Below are 12,547 nucleotides of genomic sequence, written 5' to 3'. Positions count from 1 at the left end.
TCGTCCATTCAGATTAAGTTTTCTTTACATATATTAAATATTCCTTCAATTTTTTGTGATATAATTCTCTATTCTCTGTGATAGAACAGAATACAATAATTTTTCAAATTTTTAAATTGCCACCGAAAAAGTATTGTGAAAAGGAAACGAAGGAATACGCGGAATCGGAACGCACCCCCACAGAAGAAAAACGAAACAAAACGCAGTACAAGATGGCTGCGTTTGGGTGTTGTGGCTACTGACTTGTGTAAGATTATTCTGTAGTGCTCGATGGTTAATTAGTAGTGAATCTTAAAATATTTATCGGCTATTCATCGGTGTGAATCGCAGTTGTGTATAACGCTTACGTGTGGAAGGAATTTGCGTTAGGGGAAACAATGCAAGCACGTCGTTGAAACATTAATCGCGGGTGAGTTTGCCTTGAAATTTTATGGCTTTTCACTTTATTTTAACGATTCTCCCGGAAGTCCGGCAGGACGAGGTGCGATGTGACGAAAAATTCTATCACGTAACCTATAATCTATGGAAACGGGATTCGATAATTAACTTACCGCTCGAACACGGTGTTCCTGCTCCTTTTTCGTATTTTCTGCATATATGACGAAATTGTGTAAATAGTTGGTTTTTTTCTCTCTGTATTCTCACATTGCACGTCGATGAGTCAATGAAAAATTTTACAATGTCCATCGCTCCTTGGCACGCTTCAATCGCGTTACGATGACGATAAAGCGTCTCGATTTTATATGTAAAACTCATTTATGCCAACTATACCGCTTTCACCGTGACTCAAGACCACTTAAAGAAAGTAGAGATATATATTGTAATTGCTAGTGTGTTAAGATGGGTTATTGAAAGAGGATTTGGTTTCCTTTTTGTAAATCATGAGATTGTGAACATACGGCTTTTTTTCACTATTGCATACATGAGACGGTTGATTTTTTCAGGATTTTGTTCATGTATATATACACACACACATACATATGTATATGTACTTTCATTAATTTCAATTGCGTTGCATAAATTTATACTTTGTTCAGGTGTTGATGAAACAAGCCGTTGGATGTAATTTTTCAAATAAACATTTGGTAGTTATATTTTATTCCTTTTGTAGGGTGCTTTCCATATTGATATCTTGTAGTTCAGAAATATTTTAGTTGTACTTGAGACAAGAAATGGTAGAGCCATTAGGGAGCAGAACATACATAGGATAAGGTGCTTCAAAAGAAAATGACAAATGATGTTATAAAAACTTACTTATATCTTTAAGGTATTATTTGCATAATGTAGCTATTACTTTGAGGAAAATAAAATATAATGCCATAATAACTGACATCATAATAGAAAAAAGGGTCATTAATTAAAAAAAAAAAGAGGAAGCATGTTAGCAGTACTTTTTCTTAAACAGTTATTATAAATATACTGATAGAATGACTATATAGTTCAGGGGGTGGATGATAGGAATTTACTGAAAATCCAAGATAGAAGCCACTTGAAACACTGGAGAAAGACGGTGGAGCTTCGGAGGAGGAGGAGATGTCTGCCGGCACCCAGGGCGAGATTCGGGTTGGCCCTTCGCACCAGGTTTGCCATATACCTTGAAAACCTTTTTTGCTACTTAGCTATATTGCACAATGTACCTAACTCAAGGCTTGTTCTCCTGAAATGTGTATTCTGAATGTATAGATAAGGCAGAGTTCATCATTGAAGCACCAGGTAATTGTGACACCATTTTTTTCACAATACCTAATATGTTCAATGGTAATTGCTCCTCATTTATGTATTTCACTCTTCCCTTATATGTAACTAAAATTAGGGTGATATTCAAGTCATTTGTTACCTACATTGTCAGGTATGTGTATATTCAAGAGTTGTTGAAGGACTTATAGTTTTAAACAACTTTGTATGAAACAGAGATGTTTGAAACTGTGTTATTAGTAACAATATGTACGTATTAATTGATAATATGTGTGAATTAAATAAGCAAAAGAAGTAATTTTTAAGCTAATAGTTATTCGTGAATGTAAGAAATGTTTACTTTATACATTGAAAATTTTGTTTTTTATAATAGATTATCATATGTATATCAGGTGTCATTAATAATTCATAAACATTGTTTATGCATACTATAAATATTTTAGTACCCAATTAGTTTACATATCTTTAGAAAAAACTAAAAATGAAGATATACTTGCGTAGTTCTTATAAGAATGTATAATTATTTTGCAATGCTATTCAGTGTAGTCAACATATTATTTTCAAGAATTGTTAAAGTGCATGGCGTGTACTTAGTTACAGGTTTAGAATAATTGAAACACCAGTGTTTTCTTAGTGCTTGAAATTCATATTCATAGGAAGAATTTTCATTCAGAAGTTGCGGTCTTAATATCTATCTTATATTTATACACATTGAAAGAAAAAATTGTAGAGTTGAACATTATATGGCACAAATACCTACCTATTCCTTATACAGCTTTGTTGTATGCCGATGGTTCAAATAACAATGATAGTTATTCTTTAAGTCACAATTATAATTTTTTACTTGCTTAACAGTACAGCCACAACACTTAAATCACATCGCAAGTATTATCCCTGAGTTTGCTACTGTTGTTGGAAGACCCTAAATATGATGAAAGTTATTATGACAGAGCATTCTAACAATAATATTATAGGATAATATTGTATAAGTGTAAGATTATATTTATAGTGGTTTTCAGTCACGGTGAAATTATAAAATATTTTATTTTTATGTAATAACCCATTGGTTACTTGAACCATCTACGAAATATTAAAGTTAGGAACTTTGTGAAGAAGTATTTAGTCGCAGAATAATCATTTTATCACAATTTCTTCTCATCTTGTAAATGTCATCTTGTTACATTTGTTTGTGAAATAATTGTTTTTCATTCGTTAGCTATGATTTTCTCAATTCATGTTCATCTGCTCACATTAGAAAATATGTTACAGTGAATGTGTTTTTTGTTCGAGTGGAGATTAACTTGTAGCTTTAATTTATATACACATGAACATGACTAATTGTTGTTAAATGGTACCAAGTCTCAACACGTGTATATAATAATTATATGTTATCTTTTTAACTTGTCTTGTTTCTCATGCTTATATATATACGTATATTTATAATCATTAGTTTGTACACAAATATAAAAGTACTCACGCTACTTCTCGTACCAGTATTGTAACAAACGGAACAGAATGGAAAAAAATTATACTGGCTCGTGTAGTTTCGAAAAGCAAGCCAGAGTATAGGTGCGTACAACTAACTCGCTTTGGCATTGGTGCTAACCACGCACAATCCCGAATTTTGGGTACAGGAATTGGTTTCTTGTCAGGCCCGTTTGCCTGAGTATCGGCCGGGTATACCTCCTGGAGAGCTGCTTCCTGATCCAGAGTTTTCTAAAGAACGAGAGGAGCTAAGATGGATTCCAGCTATGGCATTGGACGGGGATCTTCTGATGTACTTAAGGGCAGCTCGATCTATGGCTGCGTTTGCTGGTATGTGTGATGGAGGATCCCCGGATGACGGTTGTGTGGCTGCTTCCCGTGACGACACGACTATCAATGCTCTGGATATCTTGCACGACTCTGGCTATGATCCAGGAAGAGCATTGCAAGCTTTGGTTAAATGTCCTGTACCTAAAGGCATCGATAAAAAGTGGTCTGAGGAGGAAACTGTAAGTAGAAGTGACACAATCTGGAAAATTGATTAAGTAGTTTCTTTATCGTGATTGTACGTATGTGATCTCATAATTGGAAAGGAAAGATCAGACTTCCATTTAATTGGTCATCGATCTGTCCTATAGAAACGCTTCGTCAAAGGACTTCGGCAATTTGGAAAAAATTTCTCAAGAATCAGAAAGGATCTCTTACCTCATAAAGACACGGTAATGAAATTTGAGAGAAAGTAAAGTGAGACTCGAGAGAATAGGTAGCAAAGCTTCTTTCTTCCTTTACTTTTAGCCGGAATTGGTTGAATTCTACTATTTATGGAAGAAAACACCTGGAGCGAATAATAACCGACCTCATCGAAGAAGACGACAGGGTTCGCTTAGGAGAATTCGTAACACGCGAAACTCGCGTGCTGGCACTCCCAAAGAAGAGGTGCCAACTCCACCCAAAGATACTCCACCAGCTAACGTCAATCAGAAGGAGCCTGTCTCAGAACCGGAAACTGTACCTGTTGGGACACCTGCAAGCAATAATCCTGGTGGGGAAATTAGTTCCGTAACAGAAGACGATAACTCGGAAGAGGATAGTGATTCCAGAGACACAAACACTAACGGAGCAACGCATTCGTGTCAACATTGTTTTTCGACTAATTCGAAGGATTATCAGGTAGCTGGCAAGGACAGGTTATTGCTTTGTACGGAATGCAGGACACATTTGAAGAAGACCGGAGAACTACCGCCTGCGCCACCATATCTGTTCCGCCCTGTGCCTGCGGAATCACCAGATAGCCCAGGGAGAATGCGTACAAGAAACAAGGCTAAGGAAACGCCTAGACCTGCAAGACCACGACGTACAGGAGGAACGGATACCCCTGATCAGGAAAAGCAGCAGCAACAGCAACAGACGCCAGACAAGAATAAGAAAAAATCGAGTAAGCCAGAGACGCCGAAGAAAGGTCAAAAACGACCTCAGACGGATGAAGTGGACGAGGACAAGGAGTCTCAGAAGCGAAAACGTCCTGGTGAACGTCCTGAGAGTCCCTCGGAGTCTCTCACGACCGATAGCAACTCTCTCATGGATGAACCTGAAAGGGAAGGAGAAGGTGATACGAATGAAAATCAACCTACTCCTGTTACAGTGCCAACTGAAGAGCCTGTTAGTCCAGCAGTAACCACACCGGAAGAGCCTTCTGAACCAACTCCAGTTTCTACCCCCGTACCAACGCCTATACAGACTTTACCAATTTCTGTTCCTGTTATCCACACTTTGGAAAAGAAACCGTTATTGGAAGAATCAGTAGAAACGAAGGATCAAATAGAAGATGTTCCTTTAGCTATGAATCAGCCATTAAAGTTGGAACCTATGCCAATAGAACCAGCCATGTCACCATCTAACGAAGATATGAAGGAGCCCGAACAGCAGCTGAATTTGACCACGTCGCAGTCGTTAAATATGAACGATATGAGTCAAAATATGCCACGTAATTTGTCACAGTCGATGCAGAACAGTGGCATTTGTGCTTCGACTGGTTCGCAGAGCATGCAGAACTCGCAGATCATGTCTCCAACGCACCAAGGACTGCCACTTAATATGCAGTACACACCCAATGTTCCTCCTGTTCAGAATGTGCCGCAAAATTTATCACAGAGTATGCAGATGCCGCCGAACATACCGCAGAATATGTCAAATGCGCAAAACATGGGACCAACGCAAAACCTTCGAGCACACGGTGAGAACCTGTCAAGTACGCAAAATATGCCTCAAAGCATACCGGGACCACCATTGAACCTCAATATCTCGCAAAGCATACCAACGAACATGACGCAGATGCCTCAGATGCCGAGTTCGCCACAACCACTTGGCTTAACCGTCATGTCTTCTGAAAACAGAATGTCCGAAAGAATTTCCGACGACAGACTACCTCCGGAACGGATTAGAGATAGTAGGATACCTGATAGAATACCAGAGAGGATACCAGAAAGACCAGAAAATAACGAGCCTGAGAGGAACGAATCAAATAATCTGTTCCAACCCATTCAGTCAAGTGGAATGTTATCCATGGAGAAACCGTCGCCGATGTACAATTTAGCTGGAACGCCACCGATGGAGCCTCAAAATTTGAAGATCAAGCAAGAGATTATTCCTCCTGAACCAGATCCGCTTCAAAGTTTAAAGGAAGTTAAAGTTCCTGGTTTTCAGTCTGGTTTTCCTGGTCCGAGTTTGGAGAATATTAAAAAAGATCCAGATAGTTCCAGCAAACCACCAACACCTAGCAAGCACTCCATACCAAGCAGTCAGCCTGTTCCTCAAATACAATCTGTGGCAGCTTCCCCAACGCCGACTCTTCCACCACCACCTACGTCTATTCCACAGCCTGTGATGCATCCAGCCCAGCAACCAAGTCCTCATATGGCTCATCCATTCCACCCACACCATCCTTTGATGCATCACTCATTATTTACCGCCATGCATCCGTATCATCCTCATGCTTACCCAGGTTATGCTCCAGTTGGTGCTTATCCCTCGTTTCCACCATATCCTTACGGTGTTCCCCATGCAATCCCTCCTCCATCCCCACAAAGGAGTCAAGAAAGTACAACTATGATGACGGCACATCATTCAAGCACGAGTTCCAGTGTGACAACGAGAGAAGAAGGAGAGAATCTCATCGCGACGCATCATCACTCTTCTACAATGCATCAAGCCACGGCTCTGCATCACGACAAACTGTTGACCATCTCCTCTCACAGTTCTCATAGTCACTCTTCGTCCCATAGCTCACATAATACTCAACGTAAACCATCGCTAGTTCCAACCACATGTCTGACATCCAGTAGCTCAGCGCATCATCACCATAGACCGCCGCAATCTCAGCCTCCAGTCGCTCCTGAACCTAAAATAGAACCTGACCTCGTAGAACAAGAACAAGAAGAACCCCCAAGCCCACGAGGCCCATCTCCAGAGCCTCGAATTGAAGATTCTGAATGTCACAGATCACAATCCGCCATATTTCTACGACATTGGAACCGAGGCGAGAACAACTCTTGCACTAGAACAGATCTAATGTTCAAACCTGTCCCAGATTCAAAGTTAGCAAGAAAGAGAGAGGAAAGATCGCGGAAGCAAGCTGAGAGGGAAAGAGAAGAACGTGATAGAGCTGCGGCGCAACAAGCTAGGAAAATGACCACGCCTGAGAAGCAGCCAGAAACGTGTAAGCCGCCTAGTCGTGGGCCTCTTGAGCCTGTCGTGTCTCCGTATGACAGATATGCTGCAAGACCGGGATCCTACGCTGATACTCCTGCTTTGAGACAGTTGTCCGAATACGCTCGACCACATGCTGCATTTTCACCTGCTAGACATCCTGCGCCACCAGATCCGATGTTACATTACATGTATAGTCCTGCTGCTCGAGAACGCTTAGAACTAGAACATTTAGAACGTGAGAAGAGAGAACGAGAAATAAGAGAATTACGCGAACGAGAATTAAACGATCGATTAAAAGAGGAGCTTCTGAAGGGAACGCCTAGACCTATGCCAGCGCCAGTGGATCCACATTGGTTGGAAATTCATCGACGTTACGCGGCCGCTGGACTCGCTCCTGGACCGTCAGGACCTCCTCAGGCTCTCCACCAATTCAGTCTTTATGGAGCACCGCCTGGGCCCAGTCAGTTGGAAAGAGAACGTTTAGAAAGACTAGGTAACGTTAACTCTCTACCAGTAAGGGTCTACCATTCCCCTCGAAATGCGTATCTTTCTTCTCGCATATTGGACTGAACGCAAAATTAACTATGGATGAGTGATTTTAGGCTTTCATGGCCCGGGTTGCTGCTGATCAGGATTTCAGATGTAAGCTGTGACTTTTCAAAACGTTGTTCCAGTATTCTTAGCTGCATTGCAGCTGACTTTATCATGTCAAGTACAAACTTGAATAGATGATTACAAGTTAGAGTTCATAATCATTTACCACATTAAGGTTATGGTGTTAAATTTCTGATGCAATTAGCTACAATACGGACAAGAAGTCAGAACAACTTTTCAAAAGAATACATTTTATATCCGAGAACCTCGAACAGCGATTATGATTTTGATTTGATTGAGAAAATTGGCGAGATTCGACCGAGTTAAGAATCTAAATCAGCGTTGTCCAAATTACAATCCCAAGACTCATGGAGCTTATATTCTAATGCCATAGATATATGATTATTCTGTTGTAAAAGCGAAACAAAATTATTAAAATGACTTCATTCGGTGGACAACGTTAATTTAGAGATAAAGCGAGATAATGATTGTTTTCGAATGTTAGCTGCTTCTTGTGTTTGTTATATAATTACCAAATGATCAAGTAATGATGTAAGACGCAGCTATCGGTCGAAGATCTGACAGAAGAGTGCCGCAAAAAAAATCAAAAAAGAATTCATTGTCGGGAGAACTACTACGTAGCTGGTTAGAATTAAAAGTACGACTGGGACAGTATGTTTGATCGAGGCGCTGTCGGGTTTAGGGATACCGACTGCAGCCGGCGGGGGGCCAGCGGGTGCAGGGGCTGGCCATCCCGTAGCGGCTCATCACCACGGCCAGCTGGACGAGCGACTGGCTCTAGCTGCTGACCCGATGGTCCGGTTGCAGATGGCTGGCATTTCGCCCGAGTATCATGCTCACACTCACGCGCATACGCATGCGCATACGCACTTACACTTACATCCGGGACAGCAGCAGGCCCAGCAACAGGCTCAGCAACAGCAGGAAGCGGCTGCGGCTGCAGCTGGATTCCCCCTGCCTGGTAGGTCCTATAAATCAGGATGTTTGAGTACGCTCCCGCACGATGATCGCTCCTTTCACCGACTATCTCTATAATCTTAGAAGCAACAAGGATTTCTTTTATAACATATGCCACATGTGTATAAATATATCACGATTTTACTTTTGCCCATAAGAGCATAGATATTAGACTTTCTTGATCTTGATTAAATTTGATAAGTAGATTGCGGATATTTATGCATTTATAGGGAATTTAAAGATGTACAGACTTAATATAGAAATATGTATAAAGAATATTCATATTTATATTTATATCATATATTCTATTTCACTTTATATTTTATATATATTATATTTAGAAAGTGGGACAAATTTTTGCATAAGTTCCATTTCTTTAGTTGTGTTCATAACGATATGAATTTGTATAAACATCTCCAGTCTACTGAGAACATTTCTATAATTTGAAAACGTTTACGAGCGATTAGTTCTACAATTGTAATTTAATTTTGTATTGATACAATTGAAAATGTAAAATCAAGCGTAAATTAACATATAAGAATCACGTATATTCAATTTTTAAAGTAAGATCGTAAAGTTAGGAGATAATCTTATTAGGTGTATTTTTTGAGTAGTAAGATTTCTCTGAATCTTTATTTTTCTTTTTTGTAAGATAACGAGTCCGTGATCGGTAAAGCGGTCAATTGCGTGTAAGCGTACTGTAACGTGCTTTTCACCTAATCAATTTAATATCAGTCACTCTAACTTAAATGGAAAGCATTCTAACTGCCACCAACAGCTTATATTTTTCATAAAGAAAAAGACAACAAAAAAATAGAGAGAAATACAAATTTTTCTCTGCGGCAAAAATTTTTTTTGCATTTTTCTGTCGCTTTTCTCGCTATGCCATATTATATTAACTTGAAACCAGAGCTTTTCGATCATCGCGCGCAGTTTCTGGGTGAAGGTACGATTCATCAATAAAGATTCTATGAGTTTTTAATAGCGTGAATTACCTTTAAGTAAACTGCAATGATTGTGTGTGTGGTACGTGCGTGAATGGGAGTGACACAATGTGTCTGTACTGCACAAACATTTATGATATTTATTATCCATTTATGACAATACTCTTTTAAAAGCTGCACATTACTTGCATAATTTATCAACATTACAGCAACATAACGTCTATATGTTTTTATTATCATATCATCCTATTATAACATCTTATTAATGTCATTATATAAATCTATCCAAAATCAACTGATCGTTCAGGATCGTTTAAGAGTAATCATGCAAGTGTAGCATTTTTATTAGTCCTTGGAGTATGAAAGGTGATATTTTGATCTTACAAAATAATTTTGTATTAAATTTGTTTTTATTATATATTACCTGGAAATTAATTTTAAAATTTACTAATTAATTTACTTCTTATTGATATTTTCATCTATGCTAGATCGTAAAGGTACGTCTGTGTAATATTTCAAGGATTGAATGCAAGATGAAGAAATAAAAGTTGATCCTGTTCTGGGCGACCAGTTAATTTTGGACAGGGAATAAAGAAAGAAGAAAGTTGTTACAGTGCAGCGGCATACGAAACCAAAAATATCGTCCAACAAATCTCACGCTTCATCATGCATGCCCGTCTATCTATAAGTTTTCTCAAGGCTTTATTTATCTTATGAAGGCAACACGATCGTCTTTTACAATTTACTAATGTTTTCTATCTGTACAGCGGCAGCTGGTGCAAATTATCCTCGACCAGGCTTAATGCCCCGTGACCCAGCACTGGCTCTTCATCCCGCGGAACTTCTTGGAAGACCGTACGCGGATATGGCGGCGCATCACGAGCAATTACAACGTCATCTAATGATGGAACGCGATCGATTCCCTCCTCATGCATCGCTTGTTGCACACCACGAGGAATATCTAAGGTTCGTCCTTTGAAATCCATAACAAAGCTATACAATTATACGTATGCTTGATTAAGACGACCAGTGGTATCGGACTAACAAAGGGTGTTTTTTAGACAACAGCGCGAGCGTGAGCTTAAAGTTCGCGCACTGGAAGAAGCTGCACGTGGATCACGCCCTTAAGTGTAATTGTATTTATATATTCTAATGATTATCCTTTATAATTAGGGACGCGACGGTCCTCGTTAGAAACAATTAACGAGTACTCGTCAGGCGGTGATCGAGCACAAGACGTCATGCTTTGCAATTGAGAAAAAAAGAGATAAGAAAAAAGGTGCAAGGATAAACAAAAAAAAATAGAAACGATCTGCTCAAGATCGCTGACCTTACGTTTATGATCAAAAATTATTTTTGCGGTTTTTCTTTAAAGTTAAGTAACTAACGAGAATATAAAAACGTAAGGATTGTTACGACGTGTAACTTTTTAGTGTAAATATGACACGATTTAAAGGATAGAGCTGGATTTATCTAGCACTATGGAGGATTAAAATTTATATATATATAAATATCTGTATATATATAAATATATATATATATTTATAGAAATATAAATATAAAATATATATATATATATAAATATATATATATTTATATATATACATATATATAGCGACCGCTTGACGTGTAAATTTGTTTGAAATTTCTATATATATTATATATATTATCGAAACCACGATATTACCATATGCTCAAACGAGATTCATTTCCGTTTGATTTCATTTCTCACAGCGGTAATAATGCCAAAGTGTTCAGAAGAGAAGTGGTTCACCGTGTTTCTTCTTTTTTTGTTCTTTTTAGCTCTTTCGTGCTTACGTGCAGGGAAGTAAATCGTTGTCCGTTTATTTTACAATTTACAACACTCGATTATGTACCGACGAACACAAATCGTGTTTTTGAGACGAATAATAATTTTATAATCTTTAGAGTATGTTCCCAAACATGTTAACTGTCTGTGCATCATGAAACAATTCATAAATGATTTTCTCACAGACTTTTCGTGTTTTAGCGTATCATAAGATGTAACTTAAGTTTTAAATAATTATTGTAATTTCTGTGTCGGACAATTTGTATATTTTCTATATGTATCCTTTTAAGATTTTACTCTGAAGACCACGAGCGTTTGATACTAGTTTGATCGAGCGGCTGATTAGTAATTAAAGAACAAAACACAAAAAAATGGTAAAAATGCAAACTTTGTAACGAAGTGACCAAAGTTAAAAAAGTTTGTAGAAAAATGATGTGAGCGAACGCATAATCTTTCATCGTGTGTAATGTTCACAAAAATATTCTGTATGCACTGTGCAGGCACTGGAAATTAATGCGTGTTTTCAATGAAAGAGAAAAGAGTAAATGCTTAAGAAAAATGATTCTTTATTCTGACGAAAATTCGAACATATAAATTTTCTGCTGTATAATTAATTCAGTGTAATGTAGTTATTTAATTAAGTAAAATATTTCATAGGAACATCCAGTTTTATCGTATCTTCTTTTCTCTAATTTCTTCACAAAGAAATATTCGATATCATTTTCAGAATGAAAAAATACGATTCAGGTGTGGAATGACCAATGTACTGTCAATGTCTGCTTGCATTTACGAGACTATAATATATTTTTCCTATGTCACCATACAACTATCTGTGAGAGAATTATATACATTTGCGTTAATACAACGTAATCTCAAGCAGACATTTTTTTCTGCATTAATCTGTTACCAGAGAAAATAGGAAAAGTGAATATGTCAAATGGAAAATTTTATCTGATCAGAAGATCAAATCATTGTATAATTTCTTATTACCAGTTTGCCTGTCACTGGATTCCCTGGACAGAAAATAAATGCCTGTCTTATAAAATACACTACTTTTTCGTGTCACAGTAATTTATATCCAACGCTATAATATTCTACGAATTTACAAAAAGGCCAGTCATGAATCAGTCAGAAACTAACATCAGACCTAGCCTAATTAATTTTACACATGGTATTTGTTTTCCTCGCTCTTTCTACCGGTCGTCGGTTGGTTTTTATTGACCGTAATGTGAAACCCAGCCTCCGACCACTTTACGTGGGAGTCATCACATCTATGTATGTTTCTATGTTTGTGTCTGTAGAAGGAAACAAGTGTCACGTTGACCATTCCGAA

The 12,547-nt window shown here is 38.0% G+C and overlaps 1 protein-coding gene across 7 annotated transcripts; it reads left to right on the top strand.

Annotated features, from left to right (window-relative positions):
• The first annotated feature begins 178 nt into the window (after positions 1-178).
• LOC117206164 (arginine-glutamic acid dipeptide repeats protein-like) lies at positions 179-10,696 on the top strand. Of its 7 annotated transcripts, none has more exons than XM_033445306.1 (8): positions 179-409; positions 3,190-3,264; positions 3,348-3,689; positions 3,819-3,899; positions 3,976-7,381; positions 8,186-8,464; positions 10,172-10,370; positions 10,466-10,696. In XM_033445306.1, exons 3-8 carry the CDS (start codon positions 3,447-3,449, stop codon positions 10,530-10,532), a joined length of 4,275 nt encoding a protein of 1,424 aa, XP_033301197.1. In that variant the 5' UTR covers positions 179-409; positions 3,190-3,264; positions 3,348-3,446; the 3' UTR covers positions 10,533-10,696. The 7 variants fall into 7 exon arrangements, with proteins under 7 accessions (XP_033301197.1, XP_033301170.1, XP_033301162.1 ...); XM_033445279.1 differs by lacking the exon at positions 3,190-3,264 and adding an exon at positions 1,440-1,581; XM_033445271.1 differs by lacking the exon at positions 3,190-3,264 and adding an exon at positions 1,440-1,581 and having other exon boundaries at positions 3,330-3,689.
• The last annotated feature ends 1,851 nt before the right edge of the window (positions 10,697-12,547 follow it).

Source organism: Bombus bifarius, unplaced genomic scaffold (assembly GCF_011952205.1).
Source record: "Bombus bifarius isolate JDL3187 unplaced genomic scaffold, Bbif_JDL3187 scf7180000007966, whole genome shotgun sequence".
NCBI classification, from domain to species: Eukaryota; Metazoa; Arthropoda; class Insecta; order Hymenoptera; family Apidae; genus Bombus; species Bombus bifarius.
This window is presented reverse-complemented; position numbering and strand designations above follow the sequence as displayed.

Bases quoted from the DNA above. Each gene is read 5' to 3' on its own strand.
- LOC117206164 (XM_033445271.1), top strand. From the start codon at position 1,534: ATGTCTGCCGGCACCCAGGGCGAGATTCGGGTTGGCCCTTCGCACCAG. The intron at 1,582-3,329 runs GTTTGCCATATA...TTTTGGGTACAG, and splicing joins GGGTTGGCCCTTCGCACCAG to GAATTGGTTTCTTGTCAGGC. The intron at 3,900-3,975 runs GTAATGAAATTT...CTTTACTTTTAG, and splicing joins TCTTACCTCATAAAGACACG to CCGGAATTGGTTGAATTCTA.